The sequence below is a fragment of the Rhinolophus sinicus genome, chromosome 9 (genome assembly GCF_057876585.1).
Source record: "Rhinolophus sinicus isolate RSI-liver-muscle chromosome 9, RSI-T2T, whole genome shotgun sequence".
NCBI classification, from domain to species: Eukaryota; Metazoa; Chordata; class Mammalia; order Chiroptera; family Rhinolophidae; genus Rhinolophus; species Rhinolophus sinicus.
Genome location: NC_142509.1, coordinates 28,234,951 through 28,257,519, shown reverse-complemented (window position 1 = coordinate 28,257,519; position 22,569 = coordinate 28,234,951). Strand labels below are relative to the sequence as shown.

The following is a 22,569-nucleotide window of genomic DNA, read 5'->3' as shown; positions in this document are numbered from 1 at the left end:
ACATATATTTTTTAACACTTTAAGAACACTAGGCTGGGGCATCACTGGATATGCAACAACTCTGGCAAGACTGGAGGGGAGCCGCTGTGACTGACGAAAAAACTAATTCAGTCCTTCACATTATAGGGAAACTGCACTGCATACAGGGGTTACACTCCAAAGGAAGATAAGAAAAACATCATCAAAATTCCTGGAGAATCCCTCAGAAAGGTGCCACCTTCAATCCCAGATGGACGGTGGAGTCGTCCAGGCACGGAACAGATCACTATTTCCACAGGTTGGGCACCAGAGAGGGTTGAAAACTGCATTCTGGAGTTTCACTCAGCTTGGCAAGTTGTTCAGACAATGTCAGGGACTGAGTCCATCCAAGGGGAAAGTCATTTCACACCCAGAGTCATCGAGTGACATATTGATGAATTAGCCAATGCAAACGCAATTGTTGTTACCCACCCCGTTTCTCTGGTGCCTGGGTGGAGATGAATTCACTTGGACCAAAGGCACAGATGACGAACTCTGCTGCAGTCTTCCCACCCACAGGCCACACCTCTCACCTAAAAACACCCTCTTTTGGTCCCTTGGGGAATCAGGCCAGAGTGGTCAACAGACCCCCATGAATTCACCACTGTGACCACTGTGAATTCAGTGACCACTGTGAAAAAAATAAATCTAGCGCGCCTCTATGGAGCATTCCATGCAGAAGCAAAATTGAACGCTGCGCAATATTTTCCTTTTAACCTGACATCACAGTGCCAAGCCCCATCTCTCTTCCCTGTCCCCTTCCAAGTTTCTTTCAGATCAAGCATTTGAGTTTTGAATTATAATTCCACACATACACTGGCTTGCAACTCTCTGGGTTGAACCAATTTCATTACTGCTCGCACACAAGGCCAATCACTCGATTCTGTTAGGCCTTGGGCCGCCAATTCGCTTATAGCACTTGCCCAACTTACCACCTTTGGGTCTGTCACTGCCAACCAGCATGGCTCTCAATCACCCAGGTATTCAAACTACTTACAGGCAAAAACCACCACAATACTCTCACAATTCTGAGAAAGCATTCCAAATCTCAGTGTCTTTTTCCAAAGGCTTTGAATTATTAAGATAAACAGGTGAGATACTAAACTCACGTCTATGACTATTAAAATTAAAAAAAAAAAAAAAAAAAACCTTCACAACTTCCCTCCATACCAGCAGCTGTTGTGTCTCTAAAACCACATCACCCTTCATCCCTGCACATTGTTACAGCATGGAAAGCTTAATGGGTGCTGAATATTGAGGTGGAGATAGACTCAAAGCACTGTAATGAAATGCAGTCACAAAGAATGACCTTGTCAGATAAGGGCAAGGTCAAAACATAAGACCCAGAGGGCAAAAGCCAACACAGCTGAGTGCATTGCTTACTTTTTGAAACTCAGTAATTCAACATTTCAACTTCTAGGAATTCATGCTTCACAGAAACAGTAGCACATGTGCTCAGAAAAGATACATATGAAAATGCTCTAAGTGGTGGGGGGGGGCTCTAGAAGAGGGTAAACAGGATCTGACATATGGTGATGGAAAGAGAACTGACTCGGTGGTGAACACACAATGTGAGATATAGATAATGTATTACAGAATTGTACACCTGAAATCTATGTAACTTTACTAACAATTGTCACCCCAATAAACTTTAATTTAAAAAAACAAAAATGCTGTGATGAGCAGAGCTTATAACAGAAAAATGATCAGAAACAACCTAAAGGTCCATCAACACGAAAGTGGAACCAACCTAAAAATCCACCCACATAAAAGAATATTAGGCACATGCTTAAAGAATGAGGTAGCTCGGGCCTGCCTGGTGGCTCAGGAGGTTGAAGCTCCGTGCTTCTAACTCCGAAGGCTGCCAGTTCGATTCCCACATGGGCCAGTGGGCTCTCAACCACAAGGTTGCCAGTTCAACTCCTCGAGTTCCGCAAAGGACGGTGGGCTCCGCCCCCTGCAACTAAAATTGAACATGGCACCTTGAGCTGAGCTACCGCTGAGCTCCCGGATGGCTCAGTTGGTTGGAGCGCGTCCTCTCAACCACAAGGTTGCCAGTTTGATTCCTCGAGTCTCACAAAGGATGGTGGGCTGCGCCCCCTGCAACTAGCAACGGCAACTGGACCTGGAACTGAGGTGCGCCCTCCACAACTAAGACTGAAAGGACAACAACTTGAAGCTGAACGGCGCCCTCCACAACTAAGATTGAGAGGACAACAACCTGACTTGGGGAAAAAAAAAGGCCTGGAAGTACACACTGTTCCCCAATAAAGTCCTGTAAAAAAAAAAAAAGAATGAGGTAGCTCAATCTCCACTAGAATATATATTCTTTAAGGGCAGGGATTTTTATCTGTTTTGATCACTACTGTAAACCCAGTACCTAAAACGGAACCTGGCACATGGCAAGTGCTCCATAAATATTTGTTGAGTAAATATACGGCTAAGTGAGCAAAGCTGGTGGCAAAACATTACACACATTTGCAAACAATAATATAAACGGAGCCACTTTAAAATGGAGCTGGAGTTGCCATGCCAGAGAAACTGCCTTGCATGTCTTACGTCTCAAATCTTTGGAATGTTAACACAGGGCAAAATAACCTTTGGACTGTTTGCAAAAATAACAAAAAAGCAGTTGTTATGACTACGGGACTGATGACTTCTGGACTGAAAATTAGAAACATTATTTAGAATTACCATCACTATATTATGTTATCTGCACCAATAGAAATGCCTTCCCTTCCCTTTCTCATAAATACCCCTTGGCTTTGTCTCCTAATCAGAACTCTTTGGGCTTCTGCCTGAATCTGTGCGTCCCAAATAGCTATTCTTATTGATTTCAAACAAACGCTTCTCTCTCATTTTGAAAGGCCTTTTTATTTTGATGTTAACACATATGATCCATTTTGTGTAAAATTAAACAAGCGTAACATTAGAACATGCACGGAAAAGGGCTGATAAACGCTAGAGGTAGTTGATTGTTACACAGGGATTCACCGTTCTACTCTCTTTACCTTTAGATACCGTGTTTCCCCAAAAATAAGACCTGGCCAGGTAATCAGCTCTAATGTGTCTTTTGGAGCAAAAATTAATATAAGACCCAGTCTTATATAATATTATGTAAGACCAGGTATTTTATTATACCCGGTATTATATTATGTTATGCTATGTTATATAATATTATACTATACTATATTATACTATATATACTATACTATAGAATATTACACTATACTATACTATACTATATTATATTATATTATATTATATTATAGACCCAGTCTTATGTTATAGTAAAATAAGACCAGGTCTTATATTAATTTTTGCTCCAAAGACACATTAGAGCTGATTATCCGGCTAGGTCTAATTTCCGGGGAAACACGGTATGTTTGAAAATTTCCATAATAAATATTTTATAAGGACAAAAAAAATTGTAATACTATGCACCAAACTGTTAACAGTGGTTATCTCAGACAGGTAAGATTTTGAGGGATTTTTCTCTCACTTTGACCTTTTATATTTAACATTGTATTATGTTTACAATTAAGGGGAAAGAACTCCTTAAAGTTCTAATTTGCCCACAAGTACGGAAGTTGTGAACATATTGAGGCTCTTACTTAAGGTGAAGGTAACTGAAACAGGGGAGACTTCCAGCTACTGTCGAATCACCAAGAAAAGCCCAATTTGGATAATTATCAACACTTTTCTTTGCATATTTTAACATATCACTTGCTGTTTACTGTTTCACACAAATTATGAGATGCTGTGCATAAGGTTTGGCCGCTTATTTTGTTCACTTAGGAATATAGTCAGTCAACCAATATTTATTGTGTGCCAGGCGCTGTTTCAGACACTGGGGATAGAACAGTAATTAAGAAACAAAAATTCCTTCCCTAGTTCCCTGCTAGCTCCCTGCCCTCCCTTGGCCCAAGCTCCGGGCACCGCTTCAGGGCTATACTCTCTGTCTCATTTCCTCCAATGGTCCCCAAAGAAAATCTCCACCTCTACAACAAGATTCAAAAAATTTAGGTAAAAGCAGTAGTTGGACCCTTCTTCCCCTGGGAAAACAAAACTTACTTTCCAAAACAGAAACTCAAAAGGGGGCCGGTGGAGAAACTCATACGAATATAATCACCCTTTTTCAATCATAGTCTCTCAACTATACTCTCCAGGAGGCCTCTTCAAAAATACGTAACAGTTGCTTGGAAGAGAATTCTAGTGGAAAAATCTACATTTCACCAAGCCCAGCCAACTGATTACTGCAAGAATCTAGAAGATCCACTGCTAAGGTAACCAGAGGGCAGACAAATGAAGGTGCCTGTAGATGGCTTGATAAATTAGTCTGTCACATAATTTCCCTTCCCCTCCTACTCTCTATTTGAGAATTTAAATATTCAAGAAAATAAGGTGGGAGTTTATTCAAGAAATAGCCCAGGTATACTTTAAAGTTAAAAATACAATATATGTTAACATTGGTGAGGTTTACGGCTATCATTGTCAGGTAACTATTTACTGAGTATCTCTATGCGCCAGGCAACATAAGCTGGGTCTGTGTACTAACTCATTCAATCCCTATACGGCCTTATTAGATATGCATTTTTTCCCCATTTCGCAGATGAGGAAACAGAACAGACAAGGTTCACACCTACATACCTACAGTCACTGTAGTGGACATACACTGATTTTTATCTACTCAAAACTCCCAGCTCCTTTGGGAACTTGCACATGCCCCACCCCGTGAGGTCCTGGTAATAACCGTGCCCTGAAATCCTGGGCACCCAGATGAAGCCGATCACATTACCTCACATCCTGGCCCAGTGACTGGTCAAAGGGTGGGCAAATGACCCCAAGCAGAGCCAATCAGAATCTTTCCTGAGACTGATTAATATAAATAGCGGAACATAAATGTTGGTTGGGGTATGGCAGCCAGTCTCCAAAGCCGGTGCCCAGTGAGCCATGCCTCCTGGAATTTATGCTCCTGTATAGTTAGTTCCCTGGCACATGGAATCTCGGCAGCCCCATGACTCACTTCAAACAATGGAATGCAGCCAAAGAGATCCTATGTCCCTTCCAAGCCTAAGCCCTAAGGAGGCTGGCCCCTTCTACTTTTATGCTTTTGGAAACCCTGAGCTGCCACGTAGGCAGTCTAGACATCTCTGCTAGAGAAACCACACACATCAGGGATCGGCAAGCATTTTCTTAGGGGGCCAGACAGTAAATACTTTAGGCTCTGTAGGCCTCAAGGTCTCAGTCACCACTACTCAAATGCCATTGTACTGTGAAAGCAGCCACAGGCCGTGCCAAAGCAGCCACAGGCCAAGCCGAAACAAGTGGGAGTGGCTGTGTTCCAGGAAAACTTTGTTTACATAGCAGACAAGCTGCAGTTGGCTGATCCCTGATGGAGAGACCACAGAGAGGAGCCACAGATAGTAAGAGGCCCTGAGCCTTCAGGAGAGAGAAAGGCCCCAGAATTCCAGCTGAGCCCTGGCTTCCAGCCAACATGTGAGACAGCGGGTGAGCTGTCTTGAACATTCCAGACCCGGAGAGACCCTGGGGACTGAGATCTTGGCAACATCACAAAGAGCAGAGGAATCCTCAGCTGAGCCGAGTCAACCCGCAGAATCATGAGAGGTACTACAATGATCATCATTTAAGCCACTCAAGTTTAAGGTGGTTGGTTACACTGCAAGGTTGTATAAAGCAGGGTTCCCCAAACGTGGCACTACTGATGCTTTGGACCCAATATTTCTGTTGTGGAGGACTGTTCTGTGCACTGTAGGATGTTTAGCAGCATCTCTAGCCTAACCCATCAGATGCCAGGGGCAACCCTTCTCACCAGGTTTTGGCAACCAAAAATGTCTCCAGACATTGCCAAGTATCCCCAGGGTGCAAATTCACCACTGGTTGGAAAACACTGGTGTGAGGTAAAAGAATATAAAATTGGGGTACCAGCAGCCAACTTCCCCACCACGTAGAAGTCAAGCAAAGTCAAGAACAGGGTACGGGGAAGGGCCAATTTATGACTTTTATCGGCCCGAGCCACTTTTGCTTTCATCAGCCCCTTCCTGCGTTAAAAAATCAATCAATCAATCAATCAATTTTATGACTCCAGTGGCAAAAAGGTGAATATAATCCAGAACCATTACATATTATTTCTACATTCATGTTTCTTATGATTATAAAATAAATTACAAGTAAACTAATTAAAATAAAATAAATGTATTAAAATTAAATATTATGGGACCTAAGCCTGTGCCCCCTGTGCCTAATGGATAAATCTACCCTGAGTGACTAGAAGGCTGGGCCAGAGGACATTATTTCAGTCCCTGGAAGCAGCCATGCCTAAAGTTAACCCACCCCTGGATTTCTCAGTTTCGTGAACCATAAATTCAACTTTTTACCTTACCTAGTTTGAACTGAGTTTCTGTCACTTATAATGAAGGGGACTGACTTACCTGGTCTCCCAGCTACAACAGGTGAAACCTGACCTTGCAGCTGGGTCTGTCTAAGAGCACAGTTCTTACCTGCTGCCACCAGCCACGAACTCATTCTGCCTCTGGCATCTTTCCAGTTTTCTCTAGCGAGATAATTTTCCAAGACAAAGTTCTCCCAACTTACACTTCCGGACAAAGTTGCTCACATGCTTAATCTTCATCAGAGCAGGCTGACTGCATTCTTCAAAGAGAACAAAGAGGGCATCTAATATCCCTTCTCGGGAAAGAGGAGACATCTGCTGTTGAGTCAAAAAGGGTGGTTTCCCCTAAAAGCAGCAAACAGCAGATGGAGACACTGTCAATAATGAAAAGCTTTGATCAATAACATCCACACAGAGTACATTACACGCCACCAGCTCGACTAACTGCTCACGACACACACTAACAGCACAATTCTGTGGCTTCATTCTTTAAAGAGACACCAATTGACAGTCATTTAATTTATCACTTGTACGATTCCATTACCGTGGGTTTCTTTCACCAGCATCTGGGAAGCAAAACTTCACAAACACGCCATACATTAGAGAAGGCCCTTCATTCTTAATGGTCTCAGGCTCTCGGGAACATTTACTCTGGACTCTGCTGGTCCTGACATGTCTCCACAATAGGAATCAATGACTGCCACTTCTTTCATGTGTGCCCAGATGTTTATTAATATAGCTGCAGTTTCTTCAATTCAATGAGACAATCTAGACTAGTATGAATGGAGTGACTACACTAAAGCTGAATTTATTCATGATCTGCAACAACAATTGCAAACTGACAGACTGTAGCTAGCCCACAAACATGTTTCATTTGGCATGTAGTATTTAAAATAATTTGGGTTATCTGCCAATATTGAAAAATCAGATTTCACCAAAATGGGGCGGGGAGGAGACAGAGTTCTAAAGCACTGGCGGATCTAACAACATCGCCCCACACTCCTGTCTAGCGACTTTGAACTACAGGTACGTAGCGCTGCCCCTCTGGGTAGAGAATGTGTTCTGCATTTCACTGACTTGGCAGTCTTCCGTCTGGTCCACCTGACTCATTTGTACTCTCTGCCTGGCCCCCAAAGACATGAGTTTGCAATCCCTGGTCTGGAACAATGGCTCCAGGTGTCAGGCCATGGATTATGTAGGTCTCTCTGCAAACATGGCCACCAATTGTTCCTCCAACTCTGAAGGTACTTGCTGCTTCTCCATCAAGAGCTGAAGCCTATTTCCCCTCCCGTTGAATCTGTGACTTGCTTCAACCCACAGAATGTAACTCAGGTGACACTGTGCCAGCTCAGTATGGAGCCCTTAAGAAGTCTGGCAGCTTCTGCTTTTGCTCTTTTGGGAAGCCAGCCACCATGTAAAGAAGCTTGGGCTAGACCAGGGGTCAGCGAACTATAATCCATGGGCCAAATCTGGCCTGCCACCTGTTTTTATAAATAAAGCTTTATTGGAACACAGCCACACTCATTAATTTATATACTGTCTATGGCTGCTTTTATGCTATGATGGCAGAACTGAGTAGATGCAACAAAGACCGTATGGCCTACAGGGTCTAAAATACTTAATTCATAGAGAAAAAAATGGGTAAGATTTACTGAATAATGAGAACCTCATAGAGAAGAGGAATTGGGTGGAAGACCTCTGAAGTGCCCCAGACAGCAGTCAGCACCCAGATGTTCTAGTCCTGGCCTGGCTCCCAACTCAATATGGCCCCTTGAGAGACCCCAGCTGATGTCACAGGGTGGAGCATACGTTAAATCCCGCCAACCCACAGAATCATAAGAAAAAAGAAATCATTGTTGCTTGAAACTTTGTGAGTCATTTGTTACACAGCACTGGATAACAGAAATTGACTGGCTACATTTAAATATAGAGAACAGGAGAACTTAAAAAAAAAGCAGATTCGCTGGTCCTATCCCCAACCTACCAAATTAGAATTTTCCAGTTTGTAACTTGGAATCTGTTTTATTAACAAGCTTCCCAAGAGAGTCAAACCTCAGCCAGGTTTGTGAAGCACTGGGTCACAAGTGCTTCCACATCTGGCAATGCCATCATATCTGTCACTTTACAGTTCTGCCACTAACTCAGACAAATAAGATTATTTGTTTCTTCTATTCTTTAATAAGTGTAGACTCACTAGATCAGCAGTTCCCAAATACAGTAATGATTCTTAATAGTCTCCAAGTCTGCTGTGAAATGAGAAAAAAATGAACACTACATAATGACTCTTTTATAAAGCTAAATGTATTCAAATTTAAAATCGTCCCTTATTCTGAAATATCCTTCCTTCCTTGGTGTTTCTTAAAATGTTATTTCTTTATGAAATAAAAAGACCAGAAGATAATAGGTTTTTCTTTTTGTCTGTTTGGTTTTTTTATATACTTTACTTGGTAAAATAAAAAGTTGGCAAACCTAGGTCAGCCCAGCAAATTTGTGAAATTTTACTGGCTCAAAAATCTAAAAGTGCCGGTTTGCTCAGTGGTTAGAGTGCAGTGCTCATAACACCAAGGTCACAGGTTCAATTCCCACATGGACCAGTGAGAAACAACGGCTTGAGCTTCGAGCTGAGCCGCCAGTAGGCGGTCAGTTGGCTCAGTGGTTAGAGTGCAATGCTTATAACACCAAAGTCTCCGGTTCGATTCCCAAATGGGCCAGGGACTTGCACCCTCCACACCTAGATTGGAAACAACGACTTGACTTGGAGCTGATGGGTCCTGGAAAAACACACTGTTCCCCAATATTCCCCAATTTAAAAAAGTTAAAAACCAAAAAAACCTAAAAGTCTGCCAACCACTGACCTAGAACTACCACTGGCCTAGAGCTTGTTGGGAATAACCATGAAGTAGAAACTGAGACCAGTCTAAAGTTTTCACCCAAATGGAAAACAAAATCACTACTCTATTAAAACCTCATTATAACAGCACCGTATGGGCAAAGAATAGTATCCTCCCTTGTTTACATTAAGCAAATGTTAGGTGTAAGCAGCTACACTTGTAAATAATAGCTTTCCTGGGGGTGGGGAGGAACTCATTAAAAAAAGATGAATTGGGGATTTACCCACAATCCTTCCTGTTATGACATTTAAATATAAGATACACTTAAACTGACATACACTGGCAGTGTTGCCCAGTGGTTACAGGACTACCCTCTGGAGTCAGACAAACCAAAAATGAAGCCTGGCTCTGCCACTTCCAAGCTGCATGATCCTGGGCGAGTCCTTGCCTCCCTAGGTATCTGTCTCCTCCTATTTGAAATGTAACTAAGGATAGTCTCTCCCTCTGTTATGAGACTGAAGAAAGATAATCAGGAACATGCTGGCTCTGTGCCCAGTACATTGGAAGCCACAGTTATTCCATAATCAGCACATAATAAGCCCTTAATAATTCTGCAATAGTTGGGAAAGTTTTGGAGTAAAACGATAAAGGTGCTAAAAAATGGAAGCACTCTAGTCAGTTAAGGTTAGAGACAGACTATTTATTTGTGAAAAGTATCTCATAACTTAAAATGGCAATGGGGACAGTTCCACAGAACCACCTAAGCTTTCAATCTGTCTTCATCCTGATCTGTTTAACCATTTCCCAATACAAATATTTTGACAAAAAATGGCATCAAGAACATATTCGTATGTATCATATGCAGGTATCCTATGTAAATACTTTCCTAAATATACTCATTGCCAACTGAACATAAATTTATTGTTATTATAACTAATACCATTACTATTTCTACATTTAGTAGAAATAATAGTTCCCATTTATAAAGGGCTTACCAAGAATGGGCAAGGAGCTAAATGCTTTACTTGGATTGTCTCATTTAATCCTCACAACAATCCTGTGAGTTAGGTGCTATAACCTGGATTTTAAAGAGTGGCAAATGGATTCAGAGGTGACAAGTGACTCACACCAGGTTACACAGCTAACAAGTGCTACAGCCGGGATTCAAACCTAAATCATCACCACTATCTATGTCGTCCCCCAGACTTATACACTCGTAAGTCAAACAAGAACTGTGTTCCATCTACATCGGACAAAAGAATTAGAAATCTACTTGGAAATAATCTCATGATATTAAGTTTTAATAGTACTGGGGTGATGGAAATGTTCTTAAGAGGAATATGGGTTTCACAAGCGTGGTATTATCAAAATTGGTTTTGTTTTTTTACTCTAAAACATAAACACCTCTTGAATGAAAAATAAATAGGATTACACCTACAGAAATTTTAGTCAAAAGAGTACCTTTGGTCTTTCGCCTTCTTTCTTTAATAAAAAGACAAACTTTTGTACAGAAGTATAAAGTGTATGAAATGATTTAAAAAAAAAAGATCTCCCTTCAAGAGCTAGTTCGGCTGTCTACTCCTTTCTGCACAATAGCTCCTTTTTCCAACATTACCAGGGCATATAAAACACCAAATGGGATTTCTCCTAGATTAGCCTCAGTCCTATAATAAAAGCAAAGGTAAGTGTCAAGGAGATGCCAAGGAAATAAACTCAGGTGAGCAGAGTTGGCAGCCTGTTACCTGGAAGAAAAGATTCAGTCTGGAGGCCCGGCTGGCAATGGGCTCCGCTGTACCAGTGTCCGGCAGATTCCGAGCTCCATACTTGAACTTCAACATCTCCCCACCAGTGCTGAAGGAAGATAGGAGAAGGTCAAGTGTATCATGCCAATTTGAGGAGGAAGGGCTTGAGAGATCCTGATTTCCCTCAATATATCAGGATATGGAGGTAAAGATCCTCCAGCACACAGATCTTTGGAAAGCTCAGTCTGGCGATGGAGATTAAAAACCAAATTTGTATTCACTGTAACAGGAGGTGACACATTTATCTGACATACTCACAAGTTTGTTTATTTTCTGCCTCCCACCCTTCGAATGTGAGCTCCACTGGGCAAGGATTTTTATCCTTACATAGTGGGTACACACACAGCCTGGCACATAGTAAGCGCTAACAGTTTTTGAATGAATGAATGAAAACAAGCAAATTACATAATATGTTGGAAAATAAGTGCTAGGGGGTTAAAAATTTTTTCAGCAAGGTGAGGGCAATTGGGGCGTATGGCAGGGGGTGTACACGCAATTTTTTACAGTGTAGTCAGAGTAGACTTCACTGAGAAAGTACAACATTTGAACCAAGACCTGAAGGGGTGAGCAGCAAGCCTCGCTGCTATCTAGAGAAAGAAAAGTACCCCAGGCAGAGGGAACAGCCAGAGCTAAGGTGCTGAGGCAGGACTAGGCCTGCTCTATCAACAGCAAGGATACCAGGGAGCTGGAACAGAAGCAGGAAGTGATGGATGGATAAAAGACTACGAAGATACTAAAGTAAATTGTTATGGTCACACAGGTAATTAGCACCTGCCGGACTCCACTAGACAGAATGATGCAAGTAACGTTGACAGGAGACAGGGCAGAACACCACAGGCCCCCACCCAGCTTCAGAGAGAAACAATTCCTCCTGCTCCGCGCACCCTCCTGGAAGACCTTTCGGCTCTCGTGGGAGTGGGCGCGCGCACTACCAGCCTGGGAAGACCCTTCTGACGCCCGGTAGCCCTGGAGACGGGGCCGTCACCCTCCCCACTGCGGGAGGGAACACGAGATCGGTGTGGGTGGAGGGAGCCCTTCTCCTGGTCTTGCAGAGTGGGGTGGAGAAAAATTGGGCGTGGGGTGGGGGCTCAGACTCACCCTCAGAGGACCCGGCCAGTCTGAGCTCTGCTCCTCCCCGCGTCTCCCGCCGCCGCGTTTGAACCAGGGGCACGATGTGGGCGGGACCCAGCCGTATCTAAACCAATCAGAGTGTCCGTTCCTATGATGGACAACTATATCTCAGCCAGTCTCCCCCCACCAAGTCCTTAAAGGGACGGAGGAAATGAAAGGGAAAGCCAATCAAGTTGTTTCTCCCTTTGACTCATAACCAATGGGAAACAGAGAAGGGCAAACCCGGCAAGGCAGGTCTTGGAAGTTTGAAATTGGCGGTTAGGGAGGATACAGTGTTTGTGGACGCGTCTGTTCGTGTCTAAGATCCCTAGGGAAGTCGCCAGGGCGATGTCCCCGGCTTTCATAGCCACGATGAGGAAGATAGCCAGGCCTCTCTGCCTGGTCTTGTTCCTCAATTTTGGCTCAAGTCGAAGTACTTGCTACTTTGGTAAACCAACAGGTTCTGTGACACAGCTGAGGCAGCAAATGTTTCGAGCTTGAACTTCCACCTGCCTCCGCGATACCATCTCTGGGCTAACTGTCCTGCAACGAGTAGGTGAAGGTATTGAGACTGTCTGAAAGGATATTTTAAAATAAGTTAAAGGCAAGAGACTTAACAAACACTCCACGAAGGAGGAAATCCAAATGGCCAACGAACATACGAAAACGTGCTCCACCTCATTCGTAATCACGAAATAAGGAAGCCACAGTGAGATACAATAATATGCACCCAGATTAGGAAAAAGAAAAAAAGGGGCGGGGGGTGTCTGTTTCAAAGAAGTGGAGCTACACGCCTTCATACATAGCTGATGGGAGTGGAAATGAGTACAGTTTTCTAAAAAAAGTTTAACACTATTTGCTAAAATTGAAGACATGCACATTCTATGACTCACTCCTGGGTATTTACCTTAGAGAAACTCCTAATTATGTAGACTAGGAGACATGTACAAATAGTATTGTGTGGCAGAACGGCAAAACAAAAACAAAAAACGAAGCAACCCAAATGTCCAGCAGTAGAAAGGATAATTTTCTATGTTGTGGTGCTTTCATACAGCAATGAAAAGGAATAAACGACAGTTAAGAGACAGTGACATAATGTGTCTCAAAACAATGCTGAATGAAAGACATAAGACAATGAAGTATGATTTCATTAATGTAAATTTCAAAAGCAGACAAAACAAAACAATGTTGTTTAGGGAGGGATGTACATAAAGGTAGTAAAACCATAAAGAAAGCAAAAATCAGGATCGTGGTTACCTGGAGTTGGTAACCTTTCAGGGTGCGGCTATGATCTATTTCTTTACCTGGGTGGTAATAACATGCAGGTTTGTTTCATAATTATTAAATTGCATGTATATATGTTCTATTTAGGTATATAAAAATATTTAAGGAGGAGGCAGTCCCTTCCGATCCCTACACCAAATAGAACAGATGATGTGTTATCACAGTCACACATGCACACACACGTCAGTACAAAACGAAAGCTATAGACTTGTTTAATACAGTTTTTTCACCCAAACATAACTTGCTATTCATTCCTAGGACAGTAATGATAGCTACTATTTATCAAGACGCCCCACTTTCTTTCTCATGTACTTTATCTCATTTTCCTTACCACAACCCTGAGAGAGAGGAACTATAATCCATGTTTTACATAGTGAAGCAGAGAGTGGGGAAGTGACTAATCTTGAGTCAGTCATCTTTAGGTGGTGGGGCTGGGTTTGGAACTCCGGGACTATCTGATTCCAAATCCTTTGATCTACACAAAACCTGCTTCTCGGAAGACATTAGAGATTCTTCCAGCCCCTGCTTTTGTCATGATGCAAGGGCTGACCCAATCCAGAAAAACATATCAAAGTAAATGCTTCTAATGACATTTGATAAAAGTTTGAGGATGGCAAGGTGAGGAGAGACACAAAAAGAGCTGTAGCCAGTTTTTGTTGACTTGATATAAAGACTCTCAGGAAAGCTGTCAAGGTGAAGCTAGTCAATGCTTCTGCTGATTTTTCTAGTCCAACAAATCTGTTAGTTTCTGGATATCACAAATAGAAGCCTTTACCAGAATCTTGCAATTTATTCATCCTAAATTAGAACACAGTGCTAACAACCGTTTTGCGCTGTCCTGAATCCTGCCTAGATATCCTATTAATAATTTCCCATTAGAACAATTACTGGCCTTTGCAAAATCCTTGATGAAACAAGACAGGGAATAAACAACAAACAAAATGAATAAAGAAACATAAAGCAAAAACCACATGAACTCTACCACTTTTCTTTTAGGGGTAGTAACTGCAAGAAAGTGTCGGGGGGAAGAAAATAAGAATGGACCAATAGTGGCTGTGCCAATACTAAAAGGATAAGCCACTGCCAAACAGGATGAATTGTCATTAAAACCAGACTGATAGAAACCTTATGTTTCTTGCACAAAATCAAACAATGACCAACTGCATGCCGAACATGAATCCATGATGATTGCTGTGATGAAGATTCTGGAAGATCATCGTAACTGAGTCATAATGAAGGACATTATGATGTTCTTACATTTAATTATTCATTTAGTCAGAACACATTTATTGTGCCACACACTGGAGGTACCAAAATGGAAAGGACACCCACCTTGCCTGTTTTTGAAAAGCCGAGTATGGTGGGGAAATAGAGCTGTAAGCAAATAATTGTGAAATACTGTGATATGTTCCTGTGGCAGTGGAGAGACTACAGAGGGCTGTGGCAACCAAGGGACAGGTGGTGTGTGACAGCAAATACCCGAAATGTGAAAATTAAAGAAATGGGATTGCCCTCAGAGCGTTCAACTGGGAGATAACACAACCAGAGATATGCCAAGGCACCTTAAAGAGATAGGATGAATGATTACAAGACTCAGTGGGACATTAAGAATTGTACCATACCATCCTCCCAAAGGACAGAAAAAGAATCTGAGAAGCTAACCCCATTCTAGACATCAAGAGACAAAGCTATTCTGGTCCCTTCGGCAAGAAAGAGTTCCTCCAACTATTTTAGCTGCAGGCAACTTCGAAATAATAAAAATAATTACCACTCGCTGAGTGCTTTCTAAGAGCAAGCCATATCCCAGGTATTACCTGTTTCCCAAAATTATGTCCCCACAGCTAGTATGAGAGATACTTTCAGGTCACATACAAATGTCATTTTTTAAAATTATGTATTTTACTGTGTGTCAAGGGGAACTATTGCTAGGCCATCAAACCAGTTATTTCATAGATTATATCACTTGGGGTGAGGCAAAAAGAGGTAATTTAAGAAAAAAATTTGTAAGTGAATAGAGAAAATGTTAAGTAACCAGTATAAGTGGTACAAAGATATAGCTTTTTAAAGCTCTTGAAATTTGAGAACCACACATCACTTAGCCTCTTTGAGCCTAAATTGATGTCTAGTTATTGTGACATGAAGAGCTAAGCGATGTGAAACACGCTTTGTAAAATCTAAAGCCAGCAACCCCACCAACTGAGAGAAAATATTTGTAAATCGAAATCAAATATCTGATAAGGGTCTAGTATCCAGAATATACAAAGAATTCTTACAACTCAATAATAAAAAGACAAATAACCAAATTTTAAAATATGCAAAAGATTTGAATAGACAGTTCTTCAAAGAAGATACGCGAGTGTCCAATAAGCCCATAAAAAGATGCTGCACATCATGACTCAGTAGGAAAGTGTCAATCAAAGCCACGATGAGATACCACCGCATAACCGCTAGGAGGGCTACAATCAAAAAGACAGCTGACACGGACTACTGGTGAAGATGTGAAAAAGATTGAACCCTCCTACACTGCAGGTGGGAATGTAAAATTATAGAGTCACTTTGGAAAACAGTTTGGCAGCTCCTCAAAAAATTAAACACCGAGTAACCATGTGACCCAACAATTTCACCACTAGGTACATACCCCAAGAGAAATTAGAACATAAAACCGCACAAAAACCTGTACACAAATGTTCCTAACAGCATTTGGCATTCTTAGTAGCACAAAAATAGAAACTAATCAAATGTCCACCAACAAATGAATGGATAAACAAAGGTGGTATATCCAAGCAATGGAATATTATTCTGCCATAAACAGGAATGAACCACTGACACACGCTACAGCATGGATGAATCTCAAACACATCATGCTCAGTGAAAGAATCCAGATGCAAAAGGCCACATATTACATGATTCCACTTGCATGAAATGTCTAGAAGAGGTAAATCCATTGAGACAGAAGGCAGACTAGTAATTGCCAGGGACTGGGAAGATGGAGGAATGAGGAGTGACTGCTAATGAGTAAGGGGGGGGGGGGTGTGAAAATGTCCTAGAATTAGACAGCAATGCTGATAGTTACACAACTTTGTGAATATACTCAAAACCACTGACTTGTAAAGTGGAAGTGTGAACTTTATGGTATGTCAATTATCTCAATTTTCTAATGTAAAAAACTCTAAAATGAGTAATTAAATATGAAACGTCATTATAACTCAGGATTTCTCATCTTGGACAATACTGACATTTTGGTCCAGATAATTCTTTGTTGTAGAGCACTATCCTGGGCATTGTAGAATGATTAGGGGTATCCCTGGGCTCCACCTACTAGCACACACCCCCAGTTGTAACAACCAAAAATGTCTCCAAACATTGCCAAATGTCCCCTGGGGTGGGAGGCAAACTCATCCTGGGTTGAGAACTGTTGTAACTGTATGAAGTGAAAATTCCCAACAAATACATTAAATATACTTTATGTAAACCAACAGAGCTCACAAACAAATCCAAACACATTTTTCAGATTTTAAAGGTTATGAAAATTTTAACTGATTGTTACAAGTTTCATTCTGACACCATTACTTTTCCAATGTTTTGTCCAAGTTGGAATGAATCATTTCCTATCTATGTTTTTTTCCCCTTGTTTGACCTTAGACAAAGCTTCTAATAAGGAAAGATAAATTTTCAAAACTCAATTAAATGACAATTAGCCTTCCTGCCATTTGAATCGAGACAATTACTCTAGGATGCTTAGACCTGTCAGTTAATTATGTTTCTTCAAAAATGTTATAAAGGGCCAGCCCAATGGCTCAGGCGGTTGGAGCGCCGTGCTCCTAATGCCGAGGTCGCCAGTTCGATTCCCACGTGGGCCAGTGAGCTGCGTCCTCTACAGCTAAGATTGTGAACAATGGCTCTTCCTGGAGCTGGGCTGCCATGAGCAGCCAGAGGTTGGTGTGGGCTGCCCTGCTGCCAGGAGCTGCCAGAGGCCAGTGTGAGTGGCCGGCAGCCGGCGAGAGCCACTGTGAGCGGCCGACCGACAATTGCCTCAGCCAAGGGGAGCGCAAGGCTCATCACACCAGCATGGGCCAAGGAGCTGTGTCCTACACAACTAGACTGAGAAACAATGGCTTGAACCGGAGGGGGGGGGGGAAGAAGAAGTGAGGAACAAAAACAAAAAACAAAATAAGAAAACAAACAACCCAATTTCCAAAGAGCTTAACAGACACCTCATCAAAAAGAGATAGGTAGAGGGCAAATAAGCATATGAAAAGATGCTCCACATAATATGTCATCAGGGAAATGCAAATTAAAACAACAATGAGGTACCCCTACACACCCATTACAATGACCAAAACCTGGCACACTGACAACACCAAGTCCCGGTGAGGACGTGGAGCAACAGGAACTCTCATTCATTGCGGGTGAGAATGCAAAATGGTACAGCCACTTTGGAAGACAGCTTGGCAGTTTCACACAAAACTAAACATACTCTTACCACACAGTCCAGCAATCACACTCCTTGGTATTTACCCAAAGGAGCTAAAAACGTATATCCACCCAAAAACTTGCACACAGTTGTTTACAGCAGCTGTATTCATAATTGCCAAAATAAATTTGGAAGCAACCGAGATATCCTTCAGCAAGTGAATGGATAAATAAACTAAGGTCCATACAGACAATGGAATATTACTCAGTGCTAAAAAGAAATGAGCTATCAAGCCATGAAAAGACACGGAGGAACCTTAAATGTATATTATTAAGTGAAAGAATCCAGTCTGAAAAGGCTACATACTGTGTGACTCCAACAATATGACATTCTGGGAAAGACAATATGGAGACAGTAAAAATGTCAGTGTTTACCAGGGATTAGGGAGGAGGAAGGAGTAACCAGACAGAGAACAGGGAATTTTAAGGCAAGGAAACTCTTCTGTGTGACACTGTAATGGTGGGTACACGTCATTATACATTTGTCCAAACCCACAGAATGTACAACACCGAGAGTGATCCGAATGGAAACTATGGACATTAGGTGATAATGATGTGTCAGTGTGGGTTCATCCATTGTAACAAACATCACACTCTGGTGGGAGATATTGATCATGGGGGTGGCTGTGCCTGCGTGGGGACAGGGCGTCTATGAAAGATCTCTGTATCTTCCTCTCAATATTGATGTAAACCTAACACAGCCCAAAACAAATGGAGTCTTAAGAAAATTTCCTACAGTGGTCCAGTTCCTTTCTCTCTGGATAGTTAATATGATTATTATTGACAGTGGACTGGAAAACCCATACTCAAAAGAGATTAGATGAAAGTCAATCTCTCAAAATCAATGCAAGCATATACTTGTTATAAACTGTGTCTCGCGCCTTGGCTGAGCTCCAAGAAGCCAGACACCTGGTCCTGGGAATATTGTCCCATCCCTTTCGTTGAGATTTATGTTAGGTCTGCATGTAATAATGACCTTATTTTTTAATTGGCTCTCTACCCTTCTTGTCTATCTAATGTAGCGGGGGTGCCAAAAAAATGTACAAAGTGAACACTTTGGTCAGTGTTGTTCAAGCAGTAGTTCGCCGTCATGAGAAGTGTCTGGACGCTAATGGGAATCACTGTGAGCACCTCTTGTCATTGCAGAAGTCAAACATGATTTGGACTTATCTTTTGTTATCGGTATATATCGACTATTACAGTTATCATACAGTTTTCCTTTCTTAAAATGTGTATACATTTTTTTGGCCCAAATGTATACACATTTTAAGAAAGGAAAACTGCATGAAAACTGCAATACTCAATATATACCAATAACAAAAGATTAATACAAGTCACGTATATACTTTTTTTTTGGCACCCCCGGTATTTTTAAATCCCTCTCCTATGCCCACCCACACTCTAGCTGCAGGAAGGCAAAGGTCATGCCCATCTTGCTCCCAGACATCATCTTCAGTACCTCGCACAGTGTCTGGACCTTGGTAGGCCCTCGATCAACTGATATTCTCTGAATTAATGTGTGCATGAATGAACAAATGCACCTATGCTTTCAGTAAAGTACTAGATTTAAAGTTCAGGTGAAAAACCACTCTGATTTAAGTTTTACTTAAAAAAAATTTTAGTCCTTTTTGCCATGTAACATATTCACAGGTTCTGAGGATTAGGACATGGACATCTTTGAGGGGCCCCTGTTGGGCCTCCCACAACCAGCAAGGTTGAAGAAGAATTAGTACAGGCAAGAATAGTGAGAGATAAGGTAAAGGTACTTTTTTTTAATGACTACAAAGCTTAGTTGTGAAAAAAGAATTGTCTTCATAATTTCATTCTCTAAAACTAACTCGGTTGGAAGATTCAACACACCCAGAGAGCAACTCCAGACCAAACCAGAGTATTACCTGGTTTGACTTACAAGTGACACACCCAGAGGGAATCCTCTACAAGCACAAGAGCCCATAGAGACCAAGCCTCATTTTAGTGGTCAACCCTCACGCAGTAAATCATCCACTGTGGGCAGAGCCTAGTCTCACAGCTAGTCAGCCTAGGAGTCAATCCCACCTACTGACCAAAAGCCAAAAGCAATGAAAGCCCAACTTTAACAGGACAATATACACAACACAAGGATCACCTTTGGAGCACATGCACAGGAGAATAGGGAAGTGGTGCAAGTCAAATATAAAGGACACATACTACATAAGGCCACCCAGCAAAGACCAAGAACCCTAGGGGATCTACCTAATACACCGAAGCAAACACAGAGAGTCAGCCAGAATGGGGAAACAAAGAAACATGTCCTAAATAAAAGAACAGAAGAGACCTCCAGAATTGGAACAAAATGAAATAGAGGGAACCAAACTATCAGAGACTGAGTTCAGAACACTGATGATAAGAATGTTTAAGAAGCTTAGTGACGACATAAAGAAGGATGTAGAAATCATAATGAACAACCAGTTAGAACTAAATACAATAACTGAAATAAAGAACACACTTGAAGGAATTACCAGTAGGTTAAATGAGGCAGAGGATCGAGTCAGCGACTTAGAAGACAAGTTAGCAGAGATCACCCAAGTGGAACAACAAAAAGAAAAAAGAATAAAAACCAACGAAAATGGTTTAAGAGACCTCTGGGATAACACCAAGCGCAACAACGTGCGCATCATAGGAATACCAGAAGGCGAAGAGAGGAGGCAAGGGATTGAGAACATATTTGACGTAATAATGTCCAAAAAACTTCCCTAACCTGGTGAAGAAAACCAACATACAAGCCCAGGAAGTGCAGAGAGTTCCAACCAGGGTGAACCCAAACAGGTTCACACCAAAACACATTATAGTTAAAATGGCAAAGGTTAAAGACAAAGAGAGAATCCTAAAAGCAGCAAGAGAATGACAGAAGGTTACATACAAGGGAACTCCTATAAGACCATCAAATGACTTTTCTACAGAAACTTTACAGGCCAGAAGGGAGGGGCAGGAGGTATTCAAAGTGATGAAAAACAAAGGCCTACAACCTAGATTGCTTTATCCAGCAAGGCGATCATTTAAAATTGAAGGAGAGATCAAGAGCTTCCCAGAAAAGGATAAGTTAAAGAAATTCATTACTACCAAGCCAGCAATGCAGGAAATATTAAAAGGGCTTCTGTAAGATAAAGATGAAAACAATCTAACTACAAATAACAAAATGGCAATAACTATGTACGTATCAATAATCACTTTAAATGTAAATTGATTAAATGCTCCAATCAAAAGACATAGGGTGGCTGAGTGGATAAGAAAACAAGAGACTCACCTCAGATCAAAAGACACACACAGGCTGAAAGTGAAGGGTTGGAGTAAGAGATTTCATGCAAAAGGCAATGAGAAAAAAGCTGGAATAGCAGTACTTATATCTGACAAAATAGACCTTAAAAAGAAAAATATATTAAAATACAAAGATAAGCACTACATAATAATAAAGAGATGGATCCAACAAGAGGACATAACCCTAGTAAATATCTATCTACCCAATATAGGAGCACCTAAAAAAAAAAAAAAAAAAAAAACAACTAACTGGGTTGGCCTTTTCCACAATAAATAATATTGGATTGCACTTTTCTATTCCTGCTGTCAGACAGCTTTGCAGTGTTCTCTTTATTTCTCAATGTCTAATAAAGTAAAAACACTCGGAGAGCCTGCAGTATAAATTATTTCAGCTTTCCATACGTGGGTGTTGACAGAGGCTGTTCAATCCCAAAAAGCAAACCTAGATGGGAGGACTTTGAGAAGAAAGGAAACACAAAACACAAGGTGGGTAGGAAAAGATGTATTCTGTTGTTCATTAGCATCACTTTGCAGAAAACCCCAACATCTCTCATTGGGGGCTTGTATAAATTGGGGAAGACACTGTCCAGCCTTACATAGCTCTTTTTTTCCCCCCATTTATTTATTTATTTATTTATTTATTGGGGAAGGGGAACAGGACTTTATTGGGGAACAGTGTGTACTTCCAGGCCTTTCTTCCAAGTCAAGTTGTTGTCCTTTCAATCTCAGTTGTGGAGGGTGCTGTTCAGCTTCAAGTTGTTGTTCTTTCAGTCTTAGTTGTGCAGGGCGCAGCTCAGCTCCAGGTCCAGTTGCCCGTTGCTAGTTGCCGGGGGCACAGCCCATCATCCCTTGCGGGAGTTGAACCGGCAACCTTGTGGTTGAGAGGATGTGCTCCAACCAACTAAGCCATCCGGGAGCTCAGCGGCAGCTCAGCTCAAGGTGCCGTGTTCAATCTTAGTTGCAGGGGCGCTGCCCACCATCCCTTGCGGGAGTCGAGGAATTGAACTGGCAACCTTGTGGTTGAGAGCCCACTGGCCCATGTGGGAATCGAACCGGCAGCCTTCGGAGTTAGGAGCACAGAGCTCTAACCGCCTAAGCCACCGGGCCGGCCCCCCCATTTATTTTTAAAGTATGGCTAAATACACCTAACACAAAACTTAACCATTTTAACCATTTTAAAAGGTACAGTTCAGTGGCATTAAATACAATCATATTCTTGTGCAACTATCACCACCATCCATCTCCAGGGTTCTTTTCATCTTGCAAAACTGAAATTCTGTACCCATTACACAATAACTCCCCATTACCCCCTCTTCCCAGCCCCCTGGTAACCTCTATTCTTTAT

The 22,569-nt window shown here is 41.8% G+C and overlaps 1 protein-coding gene across 18 annotated transcripts in view; it reads right to left on the bottom strand.

Annotated features, from left to right (window-relative positions):
• Window positions 1-12,207, bottom strand: part of CIT (citron rho-interacting serine/threonine kinase) — a 154,027-nt gene extending 141,820 nt beyond the window's left edge. For 17 of the 18 annotated variants that reach the window (XM_074321905.2, XM_074321908.2, XM_074321909.2 and 14 more), the window contains exons 1-2: window positions 11,004-11,112; window positions 6,634-6,775 (exon numbers count right to left, since the gene is read on the bottom strand). In XM_074321905.2, coding sequence (XP_074178006.1) covers window positions 6,634-6,775; window positions 11,004-11,099 — 238 coding nt within the window. In that variant the 5' untranslated portion in view covers window positions 11,100-11,112. Of the gene's footprint in view, window positions 1-6,633; window positions 6,776-11,003; window positions 11,113-12,161 lie in introns of those variants that run through there. The other variant, XM_019753968.3, reaches the window with a different exon arrangement.
• Window positions 12,208-22,569: the final 10,362 nt, after the last annotated feature.